General features: G+C 32.7%; 1 protein-coding gene and 1 pseudogene across 1 annotated transcript; both read right to left on the reverse strand.

The window, feature by feature from the left end:
• Positions 1–741: 741 nt before the first annotated feature.
• On the reverse strand, positions 742–3,457 carry LOC114738520 (ABC transporter G family member 11-like; annotated as a pseudogene).
• Positions 3,458–7,738: 4,281 nt separating this feature from the next.
• On the reverse strand, positions 7,739–25,985 carry LOC114738521 (uncharacterized). Its single transcript, XM_028926592.1, has 18 exons — positions 25,670–25,985; positions 21,809–21,888; positions 21,228–21,701; positions 21,005–21,091; positions 20,560–20,688; positions 20,242–20,430; positions 20,012–20,098; positions 18,899–19,516; positions 11,846–11,996; positions 11,460–11,551; positions 10,903–11,191; positions 10,441–10,520; positions 9,894–10,364; positions 9,702–9,788; positions 9,458–9,583; positions 9,143–9,337; positions 8,975–9,064; positions 7,739–8,624 (listed from the first exon to the last, which is right to left on the reverse strand). Exons 1-18 carry the CDS (start codon positions 25,935–25,937, stop codon positions 7,974–7,976), a joined length of 4,164 nt encoding a protein of 1,387 aa, XP_028782425.1. The 5' UTR covers positions 25,938–25,985; the 3' UTR covers positions 7,739–7,973.
• Between the last annotated feature and the right edge of the window lie 218 nt (positions 25,986–26,203).

Raw genomic sequence — 26,203 nt, forward strand, 5'->3', positions numbered from 1 at the left:
TGCAAATAATTTAATAAAATATTTTAGGAAAGCCAACATGGAACTTTGACAAATAACTTATTTATTTAATCTATTTAAATTAATTAAATATTATATTACAGGTGGAATATAGTATGTTGATTAAAATGGTTATACAATGTGCATTAGTTCTTAGAAAAATATTTTTATAGAAAGCCGTATTATTCACTACTTAGACTTTGTATTAAATACAAGACTATGTTATTTTATTAATTGTCTTTGCTCAATTTGGAAGTATAAAAATACAATACAAACTTGTATTTTTTTCCCCTACTTTGTAAAGGCTTTTGCAGCATTTTAGTTCCACTCAACAACAAAGAGACATTCCAAAATATGTCTATAAATAAGATTTTATAATTAGGATCGGAAGTAGTACATTTGGTCTCATGTTAGAAAAACTAGGTTTTCAAGTCAAACCAAACAGACGTATACTAAATACCAGTATAGCTGAAAACGAAAATAAAATGAAGAAAAAAATAAAATTAAAGGGAGCACATTCTCAAACATATGAAAAACTATTTGTTTAAAATACATATACAATTAGAAAACTACCTTCTAAGACCTCTAAGAGGAGTAAACTTTATCTTGTTCAAGTCCTTACTTATAGACTTGAGCAAGCTTCTGTTATTAATTGTAGTTTCGTTCAAAGTCATTCACACTTTGGCTTCTTTCACATAATTACCTCGATTCATATGGGACAATCCTACATATAAATATGCTAAATCACTTGAAGTTGAAGGATGCAACTATAGGCTTCACCTTATCAATGATCTTGACTATAACCATGAACAGACTTCTGTACAGAATGCCATTCCCCCCAGGACCAAAATCGATCCACTTCGAGTTTTCCACATCGATCTGCCATGAATTTCTCAGCATTTCTTCCCCGCTAAAGATCATAGGGCTCCCCTCTTGACTGATAGTAAACGTCAGACCTTCAAACTCGTTCTTGAACAATCCGTGCCATGCATACCTGTGAATTGAAATGTAGTAAAAAGGATATCTCCATAAGAATTTAGGAAGTTCTGTAGGTAGGCGATAGAATCCACCCGTTAACATCATTACTCCCAGAATTCCAGCGCCAGTGATCATCCCCGTCAAGAAATTTGGAAGCATGCTTGCAACAATCATCATGCAGCTCTCAACCAACATTACTGATACGAAAAGCACAGAAGCAAAGCAGAGAAAATGCTGACAGCCTCTATGAAATCCGGTTAGGTAATAAATTATTGCTCCTGGAATCAGTGACATTAGTAGCAAGAATGGAATGCAAGATAATGTGTGTCCAGTTGTGTATGCAGCAACACCATAATGCCCATTTAGTCTCTCTCTTTGAAACACCTAAAAAAATATATCAGTATTAATAAACTTGAGAGAGGTCAGAGCTTTCTTGCTTGCCAAAAAGAGAAGTTGCTTCCACTTAAAGAAAGCTGGAAGCCTGAAAAAAAGATCAGTCTCTTTCTGGAGAATCAAAAATATGTTCTTTTTCGTTATGGCGGGGACAACAAATTATGCCAATGTAAATGGGAAGATCATATATCGATACATATAAAAGTCTGTACCTTCATGTCCTCTACAAGGGAAGCGAACCCACCAACGGTTATGAAACTCAGATATGTGGCCACAAACATAAGCAGTGAGCCTCTTACCTGAAACCATTAAAAGAGTAGGTTTTGAATCTGTCTCTGGTTGCAACTCTATATTCATGATCTAGAATTCCAACTTTGTCTAAATCATCATCCTCTCCATTACTATCTCTGTGTGTGTGTGTGTGTGTGTTATTACCTGAGTTGTTTCGCTTGAGCCAACATTGTAGAAGCTAGTGCCTAGAGTTATAGCCAATCCACCGTAGATAAATAGATGTAGCCAGTAGTCGCCTAAATCGCAATGCATATTCAAAAATGATCTTCTTGTAAGAATGATGCACTGCTTGAAGAATGAAGCGTGGCTTTTCATCTCCATTGCACCTGAATTCTGCATTCAAAAGGCTTGGTTATTATTGGAGATTTTTTTGGTGACTGATCACAACACACACACACACACACACATATTTGCATTTCTCGTTGTAATGTCTATATTTGTTTTGGGGTTCACACTGCAAAGATAAAAGTGCACCTACCCTTGTTCTTATTGTAACCACTTCTGTTTGAACTTGGTGACTGATTGCAGATGACTTGTATGATTTCACAAGAATATGAACTGCTTCTTCTGTGGTTATTCCTTCTGATAATCCTTACTCAGGGTCCTCCTAGAAATTGAAAAGGCAAAATTAATCACATTTCAATGCAGTTGAAGCGGGAATATATCAAGGGACCTAGGCCTTTCCTATCTCTTTGCTGCTTTTACAAAGTACGTCTACATGAGGCCCCAAGGAAAGAATATAATCAACAAAATCCCAATATCAGGTGAGTATGATAGACTTGTCATTTCCTATATTGAAACTTATTATTATATGCTGCTTACTTGTTATAAGATTTTTTTGATAACTACATTCCTTCTTCTTTGGGACTTCGTAGCGATTTCCCCTAAAAAAACAAAAGAATATTACAAATTGTATTTACCTTCTCAAAATCATTGTTGATGTTCTTTACAAAATTATCAGAGGGGCTCTTGAGAGTAGGGCAAGGAAACCCATTTGATGCAAAAAAACTGCAGACAGATATAGAAAAAAAGATACAGAGTGATTGTGGGATTCAGCTTGAAAATCAGATGAACATCTGAACACTTCCAAAAACTCAAAACTTATGCAAAAAAAAAAGGGCAACATCCAACCTCATTTGCAGCAGAAGCAGGACCAAAGTACACAGCTTGACCAGAAGACAGAAGGCAAAGTTTGTGAAAAAGCTCAAAAACCTCACTGCTAGGCTGATGAATTGCTGCAATAATAGTCCTTTGAATTCCATCTTTCTGGTTCAAGCTTGCAATTCTGCTTATAACATAATAAGAAGCTGCACTGTCAAGTCCACTGGTTGGTTCATCAAGGAACAGAAGACTAGGCCGTGTGAGAATCTCAATACAGATGCTAACCCTTCTCTTTTGGCCTCCACTGATTCCTTTAGAACCTCCACAACCTCCAATCCTTGTGTTAATGGCGTCTTGTAAACCCATTTCTCTGATTGTGAAGTCTGCTCTCTCCTTCTTCTCCGATTTGGTCATTAAATCAGGAAGTTGCAGTTGAGCTGAGTAGTGCACCGCTTCTCCCACTCTTAAGGTCGTCAATATTGCATTATCTTGTGTCAAATACGCCCGAAGGGGGAAAAGGCAAACTCTATTGTTGGATCTATTGTTGTTAGAAATTAATTCATGAATTTGTTGTTTGTAAATGAACTAATTAAAGGGTTATTTTTCATACTGATGTTCCATAAGCCAGTGGTTGTTTGCGGCCGTTGACAAGCATATCTCCTGTTTGCTTCGCCCTTGTACGCAACCTACCTGCAATTTGATTTTTTATTTTTCATATGTTAGTTCCTTCTAAGAGTTATTTAACTCTTTTGGGTGAATTAAAAAAGTTGGATAGAGAGAAAATTAATCTCTTAATCCTTATAGTTTTCCTAAATTTTAAAAAAGGTTCTTAGGGTTTTCCCCCCTTTTTATTGACTCCTTATCGTATCCTGTGTATTTTGTGAATTTGCCATTAGTGAACGTTATCTTACTAAGCACAAGCGCTGACATAAAGAGAAAAGAATGGCGGAATATGTGAAAGAAAAGAGTCATTAACATGGCTATAGATTTTCAAAATAGTTGAGTTAACAATGTGAAATTTACAATTAATTTCACATCATATATGAAAATTGATTTTAAAATAAATTGTAGCTTCTGTTTTGATGATATGCCTCTGGGGAACTAAATGTAAGTTACTTGTAGGAAAAAGTTTTGGTCTCTAATGTAAGTCAGTTATAATATATTTAGTACTTGTTTTCTAATTTTACTCATTTAATTCTTATTGGAAAGAGAGAAAGAATGAAAAAAATAAGAATGATTTGTAGATAGCGAGAGAGAAAACAAACTTAAATAAAGGTAAAATTTAAAATTTTTAACAATTTAATACATTTCTTGGGATGCGAGAATATGTTACAAGTTATTTATATACTCCTTCCTTTTCTTTTTATAAGAAACATTTGCAAGATGTCTTGAACTTTTTTCAACTAATTTTCTATTTTATCCTATTAATTACTTATTTTAACATTTAATATATTTATTATATCATTTTCTGAAATATCATTCATTCTTTTTCTTATGCTTTCTCTTATACTCTTTCCCCTCCTAAAGAAAGGTACTTTTTTAGAAAAACTTACAATATTTACATATTTATTGTCTTTAATTAATTTTAATTAATTTTTTAATCTCCATGATTTGGTTAAATGTTTCTCAATAAAATTTGCAGTTAGAGTTTGCTTTGAGTATTAAAATTTTTTTGATAGTTATTACTCCATCTATCCGTTCATAATATAAGAAAATGGTTAAAAAAAATTATGATTCAAAATATAAGAGATTGTCAGAATAATTAATGTGATTTTTTTTCTTCCATCCATTACAAGGATAATATAAGCATAATGCTAAAGGCAACTTTATTATTTTTTAGAAGTAAAATAAAATTTTTTTTATCATTTTAAAACATATTTAAGGACTAAATTTTCATCTTCTCACCAATTTTTTATACTATGGAGGGGAGGAAGTACATGTCATTTTCTTTTTTCTTTTTTGAATGAAAAGAGGACAACAGGTAAAAAATTACAGAAGTACAAAGCAAAAACAATCAAGCCCTACTCTGCTCCCCATCCGTCTCAGTAACGTCGGGAGGAGGGCAATCAAAAAGGTGAAAATTGCCGTCTATCCTATGAGCGTAATTCACTAAAGAATCTGCTAAAGGGACCAAGTCCCTTTCTACATGACAAAAAATAGTACGCCAATCTCTATTAACTGTAAGCTTGACATCATCAACTAAATCTTTAAAAGGGTAGCTGTCTTCACATCCCTGCATCGCTAAGTTGATAGCCTCTATGCTGTCTGAATATATAAGAATCTTTTGATGACCTCTAGACCAAACTAAGTTCAGGCCATGCAGGATCCCCATCAGCTCCGCAACAGTTGGGGGTACGTTCGTGAGCTTAGCACAAAAACCACATATCCAGTTATTCAAGTAATCTCTGATGACTCCTCCACAGCCATTGTGCCCATTCCTGAGAACAGAACCATCTACTTGCAACTTAACAAACATATCATCAGTATCCTTCCTAGCTTGCCGCGGAGTAGACTCCACCCTGTAGACTACACGCTTACTTGCTAAGTTGTAATCTAAACAAGCTATGAAGAAACTGTCATTTGCATCTCACCTGTTGCTAATTTCTTGGTCATTGAACATTCTACTGCATCGGGTTGTCCAAATATCCCAACATATGTATCCAAATAGAGTCTTCCAAGGCATTCTCTTAGTAAACTGACATCCTGCCTCTTGAGTGAGGTTCCATCTGATCCAATCCGCACCTGAGAGGGAGGAGAAGGTTTGCCACTTGGTTGGTTCGACTACTGCTCTCCATCGATCCGTCGCATTCGAGCAATCACATAACAAGTGCATTTGATCTTCTACCTGTTGACATCCAAGCTGACATAATCTGTTTCTGCAATACCTCTCTGTTTCCTTAACTGACACGTATGTATTTGCCCGTGGTAGAAAAGCTAGATGAAGGTTTTAATCTTTTCCATCATTTGCCATCTCCATATATGCGCTTCCATATGCTATCCTCCTGTCTCACTGTACCTGCAAACAGAAAATCATAGGTAGAATTCACAGAAAAACGACCATCTGAAGCTGGTTTCCAATAAAGTTTATCCTCTCCTCTCTCCTCACGGGGTGAGTGTGCACTAAGGACTCTATCGATCACTTGTCGGGGAAGCCACATCTCCATTTTACACTTGTTCCATTCTCTATCCGACCCTGTATAATCTGCGACCTTCTCATTTCCGTCAATCAAATCTTCGTATTCTGGTACAACCTCCACAAGGGGTATGTTAAGTTCCGACCAGTTGTCATACCAGAAAGAGGTGGAAGTCCCATCTCCTATCTTCTTTGCCACACCTTTCTGGAACTTATCCCAAATGTCGCAAATACCCCTCCAAGTAAGAGACAAATGCTTCTTCTTACTAACATCCGGCATGTCTTGATTCCCGCAACGATACTTCCCTCGTAGTATTTTGACCCACAGTGCCTCCTTGCTAGAAATAAGACCCCAACAAATCTTCATTATAAAGGCCTCATTTTGTTGTCTCAACCTTCGAATTCCCAAGCCCCCTTGCCTCTTATTTTTAGTCACCTGTTCCTAGGATAAGAGATGCAGTTTTCTTTGGTCATCTTGTTGTCCCCAAAGAAAGCCTCTACTCTTCCTTTCTAGCTCCTCTACCAGCCGTTTCAGTAGAAGTATTGTTTGCGTATAATAAGTAGGGAGTGCTGAAAGTACTGCCTTAATCAATGTGGACCTTCCTGCCAAGTTTAGACAATTCCTCTTCCAACCTGATAACCTTCGATGTGTTTTCTCCACCAGAGGGGCAAAAGTGACATAGGACGCTCTCCTGTGAATCAGAGGAATCCCTAAATACTTCCCCAGATTGTTGGAAAAACATGTCATTTTCCAAACATTAAAGGCTTGCATGTTTCATAGTTTTCGAAGAAAGTAGCTAGTTGTCATTTTCTCTAATTAAACATATTTATTTTAATAAAACATATCTCATGACAAACGAGGAGGAAGCGAGTTGATGGTGACATTAACAACATCACAACAACCTCGAAGAAGAAGGACGATAGACCATAAAAGAGATCCTTTGACATTAAAAGACAAGGATCAACAACAAATTACTATAATATTTTTTTCAACTAATTTATATAAAAAGCAACAAAAACAATTAAAAATAGTTTGATAACTTGATTTTCTCAATAAATATATTTATTTAAGTCTTTATTTATTTGTTTATTAAAGTGAAATTATGAAGGGAAATTTGAAAATCATTCATATATGTTTTCATTAGAAGAAGAATCCAATAAAAGGAAGCTTGAAATTACTAAATCTTAAATCAAGTTTGTTGATAATACTTTAATAGATTTTGACTGGACCTTCACATAATAGCACGCTTTTATTTAAGTATTTTATTTAAAATTTAGTAATTTTAAATTTTTTTTAGTGAGTTATACTTTAAAATATGATATTTCTCTAAAAAAATGTCTTATGATGTAAAACAGGTGGGACAAATTTGCACTACCTTAAATCATGCGCAACTAATAAAATTATAAGTTGTAACAATCAATAGTCGTTAAGAATAAATAAATTATGCATAATTAGCGATAAACATATAAATATTATTCAATAAAATTCTTTTTTAGATGGGATATATGATTAAACCAAGAAAAATATCACAGGGGTCGAGATGATGCCTATATGAAATTGACCCCCCCCCCAAAAAAAAAAAATTTCAAGTTAGATTTAAATTAAATGCGGTCCATATCAAATATCCATTGTCTACATATAGTGGTAGCGATTTGGGAAGTAGGAAATAGAAATGTTAAAAACGGTGCTCGAATGTATGTCTTCGAACTGCTACAGTGGGTGCCGATTGATTGAAGAATGCGGGCTGGGTTGGGTTTCATGGAAGAAATTCTCGTATGGGTTTGGACAAATATGTATAAAACAAAAAATGTTGATCAAGGTATTTATATATAGACATATAAGTATGTCAGATATCTTTGACACACTTGTCTTGACTTGTAATTAATTTGCCCATATCAATAATTACAAATTGTGACTGCTTGATGAGTTCTTGGTTGTATGCTCCCTTGCAGTAGGAATTTGACATGTCCAAACAATATCTTACATAATTTAGGAAGAATCAAACAGAAACACGTGCGCTACCCCTGACCAACCTATTGTTTTTTTACCTTAAAATGTGACATTGGATGTCTTCTTGTGCTAATTTCTTCGGGTCACCATGATTTTGCTTGGGGAACAACAGATAGCTGCAACCATAGGCTTTGCATTCTCCTTGGTCTTAGTGATGGCCAAGAACAGAAGCCGATATAGAACAATCATTCCAAGCAGGATTGCCAGATCAACCCACTTAGAGTAGCCCATTTCCACTTGCCACGTGTTTGTCAGAATTTCTCTGCCACTAGTGGTTTTGCTGCCTCCATCATGATCAGTGGGAAATGTTAAACCTTCAAACTCATTCTTGAACAATCCTTGGAAGGCATACTTGTGGAATGAAGCATAATATAAAGGGTATCTCCAAAATGGTTTGGGGAGATCGTTTGGCAATCTATAGAAACCACCAAGTAATATCATGACTCCTTGAATTCCACCAACAATGATCATCCCCATTATGAAATTAGGGAAGAAGCTCCCAACAACCATCATGAGGCTCTCAACAGACATAACAGTGGCAAACAACACAGACGTCAGGTACAAAAATTGCTCAAGTCCTTTGTGCAGGCCAGAAAGGCAATAAACTATTCCTCCAGGTATCAGAGATATCAGTAGCATGTATGGAATAGCAGATAATGTGTTGCCAATCAGAAAAGCAGTAACACCATAGTGTCCATTCAACCTCTCTCGTTTAAATACCTGACTTGACGACAAGAAGAAGTGATAAAGTGAGTACAACACATTATAGGATAATGTAATTAGGGTCATGTAATAGAAGCTCAAATGCAAAAGTGTACTGCTTTTGTTTTTTGTTGGCATTTGAATCTTTGCCTTTTGCTCTGGATTAAATCTATTCTTCAGTTGATTATAGGGTACTTTGGTACTTTAGGATTTTCTTTTTATTTTTTGAAGAGTCAAACTGAGGTTAATATTAAGAGAAAATACCACCTTTCTTAAAAAGCAGACTAACTCACCTGCTTAAAGTGCAATGCTTTGAAACCAAGACATGTTTTTCTTTTGAAAATTAGACAATGAGAACAAAACATTACCTTCATTTCCTCTAAAAATGGAGGGAATCCACCGATAAGGGTTATGAAAGTAAGGACTGAAGTAAAAAATGTGAGCAGCGATCCTCTAGCCTGCAGTTTACTGGAAGATATTAATAGCAAACTTTGTGCATTAAGAGCCACACATAAATGTTGCTTTACTTCTCTTACCTGAATAGATTCAATACTTGAGCCCACGTTATAGAATATGGTACCCAGACTTATAGCTATTGCAACATACACAGCAAGACGTAACCAGTAATTGCTTATGTCACGATACATATGCAGGGAAGATCTTCTTATAAGAACAAGGCACTGAGTAACGAGTGCAGCATGGGTTCTCTTTTTCCCAAATGCATCAGAATCCTGTGGTTCATTTAGGAGTTAGTAGTTCTTGGATTTCAGTCTTGTTGATGGTTGAATTTTGAAAAATTGTGCATCCTTGCTGCGTTATGGTTTTTGCTATGAATGTAACACTAAACTTACACTTTCGCTTATTTCTCCCACTTCCTTCAGAATTTGTTGGCGAATTTCAAATGACTTGTAGGACTCCACAAGGATATTAATCGCTTCTTCTGTGGTTACTCTTTTACCAAAGCCTTCTTCAGGATCCTGGAAATGATAAAAGTAAATTCAAAGTTTCTCTAGCATTAAACAAAAGGCTTGAGTGTGCTGTAGTGCTGTAGGTTTCATTGTAAATTCAAGCAAGGGTAAAAAAAACTTAGCTTACCTGCTCAAAATCCTTGTTTATGATCTTTAAGAAATGATCAGAAGGATTGTAGAGGCTTGGGCAAGGAAAACCATTTGAAGCGAAGAACTACAATAAATCAAAGCAGAGCTTCGGAAGTCAATTTAAAATCAGCTTTTTCTTGTGCTTTTTTGGAAATATTTAATGATGTAAATATGGATTCTAGCTCCTGACCTCATTTGCCTCAGATGCAGGGCCAAAATATACTGTTTCACCAGAAGACAGAAGGCAGAGATTGTGGAAAAGTTGAAAAACTTCACTGCTAGGCTGATGGATAGATGCTACAATTGTTCTTTCAATGCCATCCCTTATGTTTAGACTGGCAATTCTGCTCATAACATAATAAGAAGCTGCACTATCAAGACCACTAGTTGGTTCATCAAGGAAGAGAAGTTTCGGGCGTGTTATAGTCTCAATGCAAATGCTAAGTCTTCTCTTTTGTCCACTGCTAAGGCCTCTTGAAGTCCACCCTCCAATCCTGGTGTTGATGGCATCTTGTAGACCCATTTCTCTGAGTGTAGAGTCCGCTCTCTCCTTCTTCTCTTCAATGGACATAGAATCTGGAAGTTGGAGCTGGCATGAGTAATATAAAGCTTCCCCGGCCGTTAAAGTTGACAGCATAGCATCATCTTGGGTGACATATGCCTGTGTTTGCATGGGAAGGGAGTGAGGTTAGTGACACTGTTAAACCTTTTGGACATGGCTTTTGTAATTTTTTTACTGATGTTCCATATGCTAGTGCCTGTCTGTTTCCATTGATTAGAATCTTCCCTGTTTGCTGCATGTTTGAATCTAATCTTCCTGCGATAATAGTTAAAAGCATGCGTTACAACTGCTTAAGTCTTAAACCAATTAATCAACTCAACAAATGATAGAAAGTTAGTTTCCTTCCACTTAAGTTCCCTTAATCCTTAGCGTCAAGAGGGAAAAAACATGTGATGTCAAACTTGATGTCTATAGCATGGTCCTTCTTTTGCGAAGGATCGTTTTGTAGTTTTCACATCAGTTACCAAACTACTCTAAACAGGAGAACTGAACATCAAGATACAGATAATTCCAAACTGAAAATGCCCAAAATATGCTTGAATGTCATTTGGAAATTGGAAGCAATACAAGAACAGTATCATCCAGCATATTATTTACTTTGAAGTTCATATAGAGATGTGTCATAAAAAAGTGGAACCTGCCAAAGCATCAAGGAGTGTGGTTTTCCCGCATCCTGAAGGACCCATTATGGCCAAAAGCTGTCCTGGCTTGGCATACCCAGTCAGACCCTGCAATATTGGTTTTTTATTCTTTCCGCTTCCAACAGTCACCCACAAATCTTCCCATGTCATGAAAACCGTCTCATCCTCCCTCTGAGTGCCTTTGCTTCTATCTGTTGGCTGGATCCCCGTGTTCTCAAATGTAGTAATAAAGTCTAGACTGGTTTGTAGTTCTACAACTTTAGAGTTATTATCTGGTGCTACAGGCTGATGAAGAAGGGAAGCCATGGAATACTTTCTATTTTCTGTGTGTCTGTAATATAAGGGAGGAAGGTGGAAGAGAGATTGGCTGACTTGAATGCAGAGGATGAATATATAGGAACGGTTGTGTCGACTAAGAAGTAAGAACAACTCGTCAAGACAGACAAGATGTGTAACACATTTATTATAAATTTATTTTACTTGGTAAGATAGATTTCCTCAAGAACTTGTGTGGCTCTTTAGCTTGAGATTCCATTTTTGGTTGCCAAATCACAGTATCATCTTTTGGTTGCAAAATTATGGTTACTAAAACTAAGATCCTGGATGAAATCCATTTCAACAGAAATGGCTTGCAAACAACAAAACCTGTGCCCAAAAAAAAAAGGTTTAAAAAATGAAAATCAATTAAACTTAACAGTAAAATGAATTCCAATGATACTTTTTAGCTTAGATCTATCTATATTGACTTGGCCAAGTGCTAAATATTCTTTTGGTAAACTTGTTCGTTAGGTGTTTTTTTGCTTGTGTTTTTGCTTGAAATTTTCTTAAAGGACTCATGTTTAATTTTATAAGTTAGTAAGGTTTAATATTATTAGCTTAACTCTAAAGAGATGAATATCATTTTTTTTCCCCAAAGGAATGACATATATGGATCCTCACCCTCCTCAATCGTTTTCATCTGAGCTTCAGGCTCAGTTGCACAATGATAAAGCAAGTTCACTCCATGATGGTCTGCTACAAATCTTGAATGAGACTGTGTTCTTGATTGGCCTTCTACAAGAACAGCCTTGTGAATCCAATAATTCCCAAACTGCAATTATTAACAAGTTGTGTGATGCATGAGATATGAAAGGATGCATACATATTAAAAGGAAAAGATGTATATAAAATGAGTGTGTACATATATTAGTTTTAGGAAAAAAAAATTGTACTTTAGTTTAATTTCCTCATTTAGTTTTGGCATGGTGTGTTTGTTCAAACCATACACAAGTCTAGGCCTATTTTCGAGTTCATTACTTATTGTCCTTAATATAAGACTTAGTTGACTAATTTGAGAAGATTAAGAAAGTTACTAAATTACTCAATTATAATATATGTTACATGATTTCTCTAAAATACTTATATGTATTATTAGATTATATATTAAATAAGACAAATTAATTTAGAGAAAAATGAAAAATATAAATATTTTAAAATAATTTAGTAACTTTTTTAATCTCTCTAAATCAGTTAACGAGGTTTTATATTAAAGAACTACGGCAGTATAAGCATCCAACATTATTGAGCCGTGAGCCTTACTCTGGTTCTAATAAGCTTGGTAGGATCTAATTTCATATATGATCCTTTTCTCCTTAAAAGATATAGAATAAATCTTTAATCATTCTGAGACACATGAGAGCTCTCTGAGACGAAATGGCACCCAGATTTAACGGCATGATTATTTCTTGTACCCAGTCAAATATAATCACCTGGTAACTGCCAAACAAAGAAAAATCACACCAATCACGAGAGAGGGAGAACCAGAACAGTTAATGAACACGTGGCATATTCCTATTCTACATAACTGCAAAACGAAATGGAAGATTTGCAACAGCCAAGTCCCATCAATGCCTGAACCAAATTTGACAAAACTGGTAAAGTACAAAATAAAAAGCATAGAAAAGTAAAACTGCGAAGAGTTTCACCCAAAGCTAAAGTCTTTCCCATTGATACAGATCAAGGATATGATGCATTGACCAGTCTCCTTCTTACCCTCTAAATATCTTCTTTTACTACGAGTAGGCTCCTTTGCAGGTCACACGTAGCTACTCTCTCATAATATATCCAACCTCTTGGGAATTATTTGATTAACAATATTAAGACATTTTTCTTTTGATGTAAATATCTAGTACTCCTCTGATCCTTAATATAAGACTTTTTTAAGTAATTTGATTAAATTATAGAAATTAAGTAAGTTAGTTAATTATAAGAAATATGACTCGTTTTTTCTAAAACATCATAATTATATTTCTTAATATCCTTCCTCTCTTATTTACTTGATTATAGTTGAGGGAGTATCTATAGAAATAATTTAGGAAAAATTAATAAATATGAAAAATATGTCTTATATTTAGGACCAAAACTAGCTTTACAATTAGGTCCTATATTAAGAACAAAAGGAGTATTTGGTGACTACTCCCTGGAGTCCTTATTTAAAATGTACTAAATGTTGAGACATCCACATGGCAGCACAATTTATAAAAAGAACCAAAAACATTCAAAAAATTTGACACTAGTAAAAAAGATGAGTACTAATTGAAAGTCACCGTATTATCGGGCTTAAAATTTTTGTTCTTCTCCGCTCCCTACGTTCAAGACCTCATGGGTATCAAGTCTCTTCTATTAGGCACATTCATCATTGGTTTATAGGGAACAACCCGTTGCACAAAGCTCCTGGGAGGAGGGTTGGATCCACTCTCTCTATTGTGGGCAGTTTTACCATGCATTTTAGCAAGAGAGTTGGATTCATTTTAAATTGATAGAACATAATAACGTCGTATAATTTATATATTGGACCACACTTAGTGGGATAAATATGAATATGAGGTCTACATCCCTGCATGACCATCCAATGGGGCACCACTATGATGCATAAGGTTTGACCATTTAAGGTGGTCGTAATTGTTGGTCCATCCTTGCCTATATAAAATAAGATTTTCTTATTGACAAATTTAACTATGCTAGAAATGATAAAACACGACTCCTGAAAATGACGATTGTATTAAAAAAAAAGTGATTTTAAGTTGAGAATAAAAGATGAGGAAGAAAACATTTGACATTTTTAAAACACTCCATTATTGTGCACAGTTGAACCCTGCACTCTTGCAAGGGGCTCAGATTCACTTTGGATTGATAAAGTATAATCCCATCATGTACAATCTATGCAGTCAATCTTATCGAGTGGAATAAGTCCTTTTTTTTTTTTTAGGCTATACTAAGATTTCCTCCTATTGAAAGTAATCTTATTTGAAATACTGTCAAACACTAAATATAGATATCTCTTTTAATGAGAATTAGAACTTTGGTTTGTCATGATGTGAGAGACTAACTTAGGCTTAACTTTTTTTTGTGGCTAGTATTGTTGTTGGTTTGCAAGAGGTTGCTTCCATAGCTTGAGCGGATGACCTACCTCAAGACTGTCCCTCCCAACCACCAACGGAATATACATATATATAAATCTTACAGTATTATAACTCAAAAGACTTTATTGTCATATATTTCCTCATCTATGTTTCATTCATACTTCATTCTTCACGAAGTAAGATGACCAAATCATTGAACAGGATTGTGTTAGACAGGGTTCAATTATTGTAATTTTAGCACTCAAGCATACATGTGCATGATAAGGATGCATGGATGAGGTTACTGGTTGAAAGAACAATAGATGAATCCAATAACGCCCAAATAATTTTGGTCACTGTGTTGGAGCAAAACTAATACAACGAAAATATGAGATGTGGACTTTTCAACAATCTTCCCTCCAAATGCGCTTAGACGATTGATTCCACACAGATCCCTGTGTGTCTTTTTGTCCCAATTCTTTGCTTTCCAGTAAACCAAAGATAAGATTTAACGTAGGATCATTACTAAAAGATTTTCCACAATGTTGTGAGAATGGTCAGTAACGTGCAAAATCAAAAAGGGTTTCCTTATATGATGTTTATCTACATTCATCTGCATGCCACATGGAGTCAAAAAGAGTATCTTAGATTTAAAATACTATTTTTTTAGCCCTTAATATAACACCTAATTAACTAATTTAGATATATTAAGAAAGTTACTAAATTATTTTAAAATATTTATATTTATTATTTTTCTCTAAACCAATTTAACTTACTTATATATTGATATAAGTGTTTTAGAAAGATATGTAGCATATGTTGCAAATAAGTAATTTAGTAACATCTTTAATTTTCTCAAGTTAGTTAACTAAATCTCATATTAATGATCAAAGATAATAACTCGGATTGAATATTTTAATAATAGATCGTAAATATAAAAATAGTGGATATGTTGATTTGTCCTTAAATATAAGACTTTGATTCAATTTGTCTTTTAAATTTATAATTGTTATCCACATTATTCTTATTAATTACACTTGTTAAAGGGGCTTTTTTTGTGGGCAGTTACCAATGCAAATTATTAAATAAATATTTTTAAAAATTAATATATATTTATTACAAATAACTAATTTAACTAATTTTTTAATCTCTATAAATAATTATCCGGCTTTGCATTGTAAGATTGGAGGATTAAAAAAATTAATACTCCTCCCGTCTTAAGTGTAAGATATATTTTGTTGTATAAATTGTACTATAAAATAGGTTTTATATTTAAGACAGAAAGAATAATATTTTGGTTAGAATGTGGATTTTAATAAGCGATAAAACCAGAACATGAACGTGTAATGCATTTTAATAATATATCATGCAAGGGTGCGATAATTAAATAATTTTTTACATTTGAGCAAATGCCTGTTTCTGTAAATCGAGGGAACGAAAATTACGGATGATTCTTTAGGCTGCTATGAAGTGTTCCCATTAGTTTACATAACATGTGCATATTTTTCAGATTAGTTCTACGCCAAATCTTTAATATAAAAACTTATTTTATTTTTATTTTAGTCTTGAATATTATATTTCAATACGTTTTGTCTTTTATATTTATTTATTTTTCTCAAGATAGTCTTCGTAATAATGACAATCCTAACCAATACACTTGATTAGTAAGGATATTTTAGAAAAGACAGTATTTATTTACTACAAATAATAATTTAACTAATTTTCTTAATCTACTCAAGTTAGTCAACTAGCTACTACCTCCTATCCTTAACATAAAAGTTCGTTTGACTTTTATTTTGGTCTTAAATATAAGACCCTAATCATTTTGTCTCTCATATTTATTTATTTTTTCTAAGGTAGTCCCTGTAATAATAGCAATTCTAGCTAATGCACTTGATTAACAAGAATATTTTAGAAAAGATACTCCTTCGCTCCTAAATATAATATCTTTTTTCTAGTGTAATTTACACTACAAAATAGTTCTTATATTTAGGACCAGAGTAGTAATATTTATTTATTACAAATAACTAACTTAACTAGTTTTCTTAATCTCCTCAAATTAGTTAACTAACTCTTATATTAAATATTTATATAATAATTTGGGCCTCATTTTATGAGGGTATGATTTTTCTATTCATCTATTGGTCATTAATTTTTTTAATAAACGTTGAATTTTTAAATTTATATATTATGACAATATATACCGGAAGTTTCATGGTCAAAACAAGGTTTCCTTATTTGACCTTCAACGTCATATCTTTGTAGCTTAAAAATATAAAAATAAAATGACATTAAATTTGGGTCATTCAATTATAGTACGGAATATTATTAAAAAAAGGATTATAATATGGATTATTCAAGTTTGGCATTTATCATGTTTCTTAATGAGCTTTGAGGAGTTAATTAGGTGATTCATCTTGCTTCTAGACATAAAATTTTAATTCACTTGTCTTCTAAATCTATAACATTTTTCTCTCAAACTACCCCTATTTATTGAGATTTTTATCAAGAGATGTTTTCAGTGCAAATAATTAAAAAAGTATTTAAGAAAAATCAACATACAGTTTTTTATAAATAATTAACTTAATTAACTTTTAACCTCTAAAAATAAATTATTTAGGTTCTATATTTAGAAGTGAAAGGATTACTACCCAAGTAGCTAATATAGGAGGCATAAAATTAATTTATAAAAATTAAAAAAATTAGTTAAATTAATTATTTGCTAAAAATGTGTTGGCTTTTTAAAAATATCTTCTTTAATTATTTTCATTAAACCCGCCTCTTAATAGAAACTCGTTTAACATAACATATATAAGGAAAAAAAAAAAGAAATTAAGAGACAAAGTAAATTAAGTTTCATATTTAAATTAAATAAATCTTCTAACCAATTCCTTTATTTAAAATTGAGGGAGTAGATTGGTTATGGTCCGAAACTGCCATTTTTTTTATTAAGATATTTTGCCTTCTATTAGAGTGGTAGCAATAGGACTTCTGGCCAAAAAAAAATGTTACGTTATTTATCATTTATTAACAGCGTAACATTTTATAATTTTGGATATATTGATAAATATTTATTAATTCGTTGCTTCATGCCCCCAATGGGCTGCAAAGCATTAGTTGGAATACCTAATAAGCCTATGGGCCAAGTCCTAAGCCCATGAGTTACTTGTGTGTCTATGTATATTTACATATATATTTCGGCTAAGAAGGATTGTATTTAATGAAATAAGTTGGTTCCTCATAACATAACAAATTAAGATTTAAATTATCTTTAAAAAATATACTCATATTTGATACCTGATATTACCTCCAATAAGAGGATACTTATATTTTTTTAAAAAAAATATTTTGATGGGGGTATTAACAATATTTTAGAAGTATCAACCTCTTTTCTTATGTAAAGCAGGATGTTACAAGTGTCAATCCAACTTTTATTTTAATTAAATATATCTTATAATAAATGATGTAGAATTGATATGTTGTGATGCTAATAGTATAGCATATAATAGTTATACTTGCTCCCTCTATTTTCTGTACATATTTCATTCTAAAATAGGTTCATTCTCTTGAATTTGGTGACTGCTAAAAACAAAGCCTCTAAAAAATTATAAGGAGTGAGAGAAACTATGTATTTAATATACCTGTTAATATAATTTTACTGTTTACTAAGTTAATATACGAGTAAATTTATTAAAATTATATATAATAAAATTAATAATATATTTATTTTTTTTAAAGTACTACCTCCTATCTCTAATATAAAAAATAGTTGGGGGTTGAATTTGGTCACAAATATAAGATATAAATCTATTTTTTTTCAATAGTTATCATTTTTTGCTAAAATTGTCACTATTGGTTGTACATATTAAAAAAGTTTGTGTTCAGAGTTAGTTTCAATGCAAACAATTTAATAGGATATATTAGAAAAGCTAACATACAACTTTGACAAAAAATTAATTTATTTAATCTACTTAAATTAATTAAGTAAATATTATATTAAAGACGGAGGTAGTATGGTGATTAAAAATGATTATACAATATGCAATAGTTTGCTAGAAAAATGTTTTTATTAGAAAGCCGTATTATTCACAGACTTGGCATTAGATACAAGACTGTTATTTTTTAATTGTCTTTGCTAAATTTGAAAGTATAAAAATACAATAATACAAAGCCTTGTATTTTTCCTACTCCGTAAAGGCTTTTGCAGCATTTTACTATTTTAGTTCCATTCAACAACAAAGAGACATTCCAAAATATGAAAGTACATTTGGTCTTACGTTAAAAACTAGGTTTTCAAGTCCAGCCTAACACTTATACAAAAACCAAGATACCAATAGACATAACTGAAAACGAAAATAAAATGGAAAAAATAAAATAAAGTTAAAGGAAGCACATTCTTAAACATATGAAAAACTATTCGTTTAAAAACATATACAATTAGAAAACCACTTCTAAAAGCAACTCTGAATAAACTTGTTCAAGTCCTTACTTATAGACTTGAGCAAGCTTCTGTTGTTAATTGTAGTATTGTTCAAAGCCATTCACACTTTGGCTTCTTTCATCTAATTTCCTTGATTCATATGTGACAATCCTACATAAATATGCTAACTCACTTGAAGTTGAAGGATGCAACTATAGGCTTCACCTTCTCAAGGATCTTGACTATAACCATGAACAGACTTCTGTACAGAACTGCCATTCCTACCAGAATCAAAAGATCGATCCACTTCGAGTTTTCCACGTCGATCTGCCATGAATTTCTCAGCATTTCTTCCCCACTAAAGATCCTAGGCCTCCCCTCTTGACTGATAGTAAATGTCAGACCTTCAAACTCATTCTTGAACAATCCATGGCATGCATACCTGTGAATTGAAATGTAGTAAAAAGGATATCTCCATAAGAATTTAGGAAGTTCCGCAGGTAGGCGATAGAATCCACCGGTTAACATCATTAATCCCAGAATTCCAGCACCGGTGATCATCCCCATCAAGAAATTTGGAAGCATGCTTGCAACAATCATCATGCAGCTCTCAACCAACATTACTGAGATGAAAAGCACAGAAGCAAAGTAGAGAAAATGCTGATAGCCACTATGAAGTCCGGTTAGGTAATAAATTATTGCTCCTGGAATCAGTGACATTAGTAGCAAGAATGGAATGCAAGATAATGTGTGTCCAATTGTGTATGCAGCAACACCATAATGCCCATTTAGTCTTTCTCTTTGAAACACCTAAAAAAAAATATATCAGCATTAACAAACTTGAGAGAGATCAGAGATTTCTTGCTTGCCAAAAAGAGGAGCTGCTTGCACTTAAAGAAAGCTGAGAGCCTGAAAAACAAAACTCCTCCTGTCTTTAGTATAAGATCTAATTGTTAAATTAATTTTGGTCCTAAATATAAAACCTATTCATCATATTTATCAGTTTTTCCTAAATTACCCTTATAGATACTCCCTCAATCATAATTAAATAAGAAAGGGAAGATATTAAAAAAGATAGTTATGGTGTTTTAGAAAAAACATGTCATGTTTTTTATAATAAACCAACTTATCTAACTTCTTTAATATAATCAAATTAGTTAAATAGGTATTATATTAAAAACCAGAGGAGCATCAGTATCTTTCTGGAGAATAAAAAAAATATGCTCTTTTTCTTTATGGTGGGGACAATAAATTATGCCAATGTAAATGGGAAAATCATATATTCATACATATAAAAGTCTGTACCTTCATGTCCTCCACAAGGGAAGCGAACCCAGCAATGGTTATGAAACTCAGAAATGTGGCCACAAACATGAGCAGTGAGCCTCTTACCTGAAACCATTAAAAAAGTAGGTTTTGAGTCTGTCTCTGGTTGCAATCTATATTCATGATCTAGAATGGCGACTTTGTCTAAATTATCATCCTCTTCATTACTCTCTCTCTCTCTCTCTCTCTCTCTCTCTGTGTATTATCACCTGAGTTGTTTTGCTTGAGCCAACATTGTAGAAGATAGTGCCTAGAGTTATAGCCAATCCACCATAGATAAATAGACGCAACCAATAGTAGCCTAAATCGCGATGCATATTCCAAAATGATCTTCTTGTAAGAATGATGCACTGCTTGAAGAAGGAGGCATGGCTTTTCATCTGCACTGCACTTGAATTCTGCATTCAAAAGGCTTGGTTATTATTGGAGATTTTTTTGGTAACTGATCACAACATATATATGCATTTCTCTTTGTAATGTCTACATGTGTTTTGGGGTTCACACTGTAAAGATACAAGCGCACCTACCCTTGTTCTTGTTGTAACTACTTCTGCTTGAACTTGGTGACTGATTGCAGATGACTTGTATGATTCCACAAGAATATGAACTGGTTCTTCTGTGGTTAGTCCTTCGGATAATCCTTGCTCTGGGTCCTCCTAGGAATAGAAAAGGTAAATTAATCACATTTCAATGCAGTTGAATTGGGAATATATCAAGGGAACCAGGTCCTTCCTATCTCTTTGCTGCTTTAACAAAGTAGGTCTACATGAGGTCCCAAGGAAAGAATATAATCAACAAAAATCCCAATAACAAGTGAGTATGGCGGACCTGTTATCATTTCCTATATTGAAACTTGTTATTATATGCTGCTTGCTTGTTATAAAATTTTTTGATAATTACCTTTCTTCTTCCTTAGGACTTCATAGCGATTTCCCCTAAAAAGAAAAAAAAAATATTACAAATTGTATTTACCTTATCAAAATCATTGTTGATAGTCTTTACAAAATGATCAGAGGGGCTCTTGAGAGTAGGGCAAGGAAAACCATTTGATGCAAAAAACTGCAGACAGATGATGAAAGAAAAACGGAATGATTATGGGATTCAACTTTAGAATCAGATGAACATATGAGCACTTCCAAAAGCCCAAAACTGACCGAAAGAAACAAAATCAAAAAGAAAAAAAGGGGGTTCCAACCTCCTTTGCAGCAGAAGCAGGGCCAAAGTACACAGCTTGACCAGAAGACAGAAGGCAAAGGTTATGAAAAAGCTCAAAAACCTCACTGCTAGGCTGATGAATTGCTGCAATAATAGTCCTTTGAATTCCATCTTTCTGATTCAAGCTTGCAATTCTGCTCATAACATAATAAGAAGCTGCACTGTCAAGTCCACTGGTTGGTTCATCAAGGAACAGAAGGCTAGGCCGTGTGAGAATCTCAATACAGATGCTAACCCTTCTCTTTTGGCCTCCACTGATTCCTTTAGAACCTCCACAACCTCCAATCCTTGTGTTAATGGCGTCTTGTAAACCCATTTCTCTGATTGTGAAGTCTGCTCTCTCCCTCTTCTCCGACTTGGTCATTGAATCAGGAAGTTGCAATTGAGCTGAGTAGTGCACTGCTTCTCCCACCGTTAAGGTTGTGAATATTGCATCATCTTGCGTCAGATATGCCTGAAGGGGCCAAAAAAAAAAACTCTATTGTGGTATCTATTTTTGTTAGAAATTAATTCATGAATTTATTGTTTGCAAATGAACTAATTAAAGGGTATTTTTCATACTGATGTTCCATAAGCCAGTCCTTGTTTGCGGCCATTGATAAGGATATCTCCTGTTTGCTGTGCCCTTGTACACAACCTACCTGCAATGTGAATTTTTTTTTTTTTTTATGTCTTAGTTAGTTATAAGAGTTATGTAACTAATTTGGATGAATTAAAAAAGTTGAATAAAGAGAAAAGTAATTTCTCCATCCTTATAGTTTTACTAAATTTTAAACCAGGTCCTTAGAGATTTTTTTTTTTGGGTTCCTTTTTATCCACTCCTTATTGTATGCTGTGTGTTTTGCGCAAGTCCTTCCTTCTATAAAGCATGATATTGCCATTAGTGAACGTTATCTTACTGAGCACAAGCACTAACATAGAAAGAAAAGAATGATGGAATATGCGAGAGAATAGAATCATTAACATAGCTATAGATTTTGAAAAAAGAGTTATAGATATGAAATAATTGAGTTAACAATGAGAAATTTTACAATTAATTTCACATCACACATGGAAATTGATTATAAAATAAATTACAACTTCTCTTTTAATAATACACCACTCCGGCCCAAAATGTAAGTTATTTATAGGGAGAAGTCAGGTCTCTAATATAAGTCACTTGTAGTATATTTAACACTTGTTTCTAATTTTACCCATATTTAATTATCACTGAAAAGAGAGAAAAATAATAGATATGATAATGATTTATAAATAGTGAGAAAGGGAAAAAACTTTAATTAAGATAAAATGAAATTTTTTGTAACAATTTAATGCATTTTTTGGTATGCAAGAATGTGTTATGAGTAATCTATATAATTCTTCCATCTCTTTTTATAAGAAACAACTATTATCTCTATCTTGCTCATATTTCTGAGAAACATTTGCAAGATGTCCCAAAATTTTTTGACTAGTTTTCTATTTTGCCCCTTTTAATTACTTATTTTGCTATTTAATATATTTATTATCTTATTTCTCTAATCATAATTCATTCATTTTCTTATTCTTTCTTTTATTCTCTTTTCCATCATAAATAAGGGTTTTACATATTTATTATCTTTAACTAATTTTAATTAATTTTTTTTATCTATGTGATTTTGTTATCAATGTTTCTTAATAAAATTTGCAGTTAGAGTTTGTTTTGAGTATTAAAAATTTTTTGATAGTTATTACTCCTTCTGATTCATAATATAAGAAATTAGTTAAAAAAAATTGTGATCCAAGATATAATAATTAACGTGATTTTTTTCACTTTCATCCCTACTAAATATAAGGAGGGGAGATAGGAGAGAGATGAAAAATAGTTATGAAAGGAAATTTTATCATTTTTTAGAGATAAAATAAAAAAAAAACTTTATTACTATTTTAGAACATGTTTAAGAACTAAACTTTCATCTCCTCACCAATTTCTTAGATTATGGAGGGGGATCCCATTCAATGTTCATCACCTGATGAGCAATCTAGACCGTCCACATCTAATCTGGACGGTTCAGATTTAATATTATTAAATAATTATTTTAAAATAGAAAAAATTATATTTTTAAAGAATGATAGTTAAGAGATTATCTTTATTTTTTATCCTATACTTATTAAAATAATTATTTTTAAAAAATAAAAATAAAAATAAATTTGGACCGTCCAAATCAAATCTGAACGGTCCAAATCTGATGAGCATTGGGTGCTCATCAGTTTGATGAGCGCCCAATGTAAATCCACGGAGGGGAGGAAGTATATGTCATTTTCCAAACATTAAAGGCTTGCATATTTTATAGCTTTCGAAGGAAGTAGCTAGTTATCATTTTCCCTAATTAAATATATTTTGATGGGAAAATGACAACAACAAAAAAAAAACTAAAAATTTGTAAATATTAAATAAAGAATGTAAAAAAAATTTTGTTATTCGTAAATTCAGTATTATTAACACTAAATAAAGTATTGTTACTAAGACTGATTTAAAACTTAGTAATTTTTTTAAATTTTTGTCACTCTTCCTATTTTGACTTTCGAGGAGGGCGCCAATTGATGGTGACATTAACGGCATTACAACAACTTCGAAGAAGAAGGTTGATGGACCGTAAAAGAGATCATTCAACATTAAAAGACAAGGATCAACGGCATATTACTATAATGTCTTTTCAACTAATTTATATAAAGGGCAATAAAAACAATTAAAAATACTTTCGATATCTTGATTTTCTCAATAAATATATTCATTTAAGACTAATCTCCACCTTTATTTATTAAAGTGAAATTATGAAGGGACAATTGAAAATCATTAAAAGGTTTGTTAATACTCCTCCGCTCCTTAATATAAGACCCATTTAACTAATTTGATTAGATTAAAGAAGTTAGGTAAGTTAGTTAATTATAAGAAAAGTGACATATTTTTCTTAAAATACCATAATCATCTTTTTAATACCTCTCTCCCTCTTCTACTTGATTATGGTTGAGGGAGTATCCATAGGGGTAATTTAGAGAAAAATGATAAATATGAGAAATAGGTCTTATATTTAGGACCAAAATCAACTCAAGAATTGGGTCCTATATTAAGAACCGGAGGAGTAATACTTTAATAGGTTTTGACTGGACTTGCAAATAATAACATATTTTTGTATTAGTTTTTTATTTAAAATTTAGTAATTTTAAACTTCTTTGTGGGCTATATTTTAAAATATGACATTTCTCTTTTAAAAAAATTTCTTATAATTTAAAACAGGCAGGACAAATTTGCACTACCTCAAATCATGCGCAACTAATAAAATTATAAGTTGTAATAATCAATAATAACTAAGAATAAATAAATTAAATTAATAATAAATTATGCATAATTAACTATAAACATATAAATATGCTTCAATAAAATTCATTTTTTAGATTGGATATATGATTAAACTGAGAAAAATATCACAGGGGTCGAGATGCCTATATGAAATGAAATCCCCCCATATTTTTCAAAGATGGGTAAAGTAATCTTATAAGGATTGTAATATCCATTATCTACACAAAATTAGGTTTTAAATCACTTATAAAAAAAAAAGAAAAAAAAAGAGAGGAGGACTTCTTTCTACTTCAAAGGATCCAAATTATCTCTCATCACCATCGTAGCTTCCACCTAAAATGCAACATGAAATTAAGTCTACTAGTTTAAGTTAGGTCAGGGGTAGGCGTTTTCATCGCTTAAACGGGTAGGTTTTGGAAGTCGAATATACCCATTTGGTACTATTTAAGCCATTTATATATAAAGCAGAGAAATAAGATTTTTTTTTCTATTTATAAGTCACCTTGTTAAATTTTTTGTATAAATGTATAATTTTGTCTTTCATTTATTATAGTATAAATCATTTTTTTTAAAAAGTATATATATTAAAAAGGATTAAAATTGGAAAATTGTTATATTTTAAGGAAGAGTTAATACAGTTTAAAGTTTTCTTTAATTTGTGTGAAATATGTTGAAAATGTCCTATAAATAAGACCAGAGAATAAAAAATTTAATTAAAAAGAGTCTATCGTATGTATTGGAAGATGTGCTTACATTTAGTGCTTGATAATATCTCGAATATAATTGCTTTTAATAGAAGGATGCCTGGGCATAATCTTTAAAAAAAAAAAAAAAAAAAAGTCTAGCCTATCTTTCAGGTCTGAGTTGGGAGATTTGCTTATATTTAGTACTTGATAGTATCTCGAATATAATTACTTCTAATAGGATGATACCTGTGCATAATCTAAAAAAAAAAGAACTCTAGCCTATCCTCCAGGTCTGAGTTCAAGCATAGGCACACTACTATCTTTTCACTCTCTTCCCTAATGCAGCAGGAGGAGAGGAAAGACTACTTTGTGAGACAAACAAGAAGTATATATGTATGTATGTATAAGGAGTTTTATTACCTGCTAAGGCGTCAAGGAGGGTGGACTTGCCACAGCCAGAAGGACCCATAATGGCTAAGAGCTGTCCTGGCTTGGCATAACCAGTGAGACCTTCAATGATTGGCCTAGACTTGTCTTTCCCATTGGTCGTCACTGTCACCTTCAGATCCTCCCATGTCAGAAAAATACCTTGTTCTCCTCCTCCTCCTCTCTGCTCCTCCATCTCCAAGCTCACTATTTGCCCTCGTCTTGATGATCCATGGCCATCACTTTTCACAAACCAACTCATCGATCGGTCACCCTCTCTTCTCTTCTCTTCTATTCACTGTACTTTCCGATGATCTCTCTCACTTTCTGTTTGATGAGGTTAGAGAGAGAGATATATATATACAATGCTTCAAGTTCTACACACACACACACACACCCTTTTGCTTTTCCTGATTATTATTACTATAACATATTGATGAGTGCAATTAATGTATTTATTTAGTGTCGTGCATTGGCTTTGCAAATTTTATATAAAATGAAGATAAACTGTTGATATGAAATTAATGT

Source organism: Neltuma alba, unplaced genomic scaffold, assembly GCF_004799145.2.
Source record: "Neltuma alba isolate B1F8T4 unplaced genomic scaffold, ASM479914v2 tig00013603_pilon, whole genome shotgun sequence".
Classification (NCBI taxonomy): Eukaryota; Viridiplantae; Streptophyta; class Magnoliopsida; order Fabales; family Fabaceae; genus Neltuma; species Neltuma alba.

Coding starts and splice junctions, on each gene's coding strand:
- LOC114738521 (XM_028926592.1), bottom strand. CDS start 25,937: ATGAGTTGGTTTGTGAAAAGTGATGGCCATGGATCATCAAGACGAGGG. Junction 21,889..25,669: donor CCTCCTTGACGCCTTAGCAG/GTAATAAAACTC, acceptor TTCACATTGCAG/GTAGGTTGTGTACAAGGGCA. Junction 20,099..20,241: donor GCTCAAGCAAAACAACTCAG/GTGATAATACAC, acceptor TAATGGTTTCAG/GTAAGAGGCTCACTGCTCAT.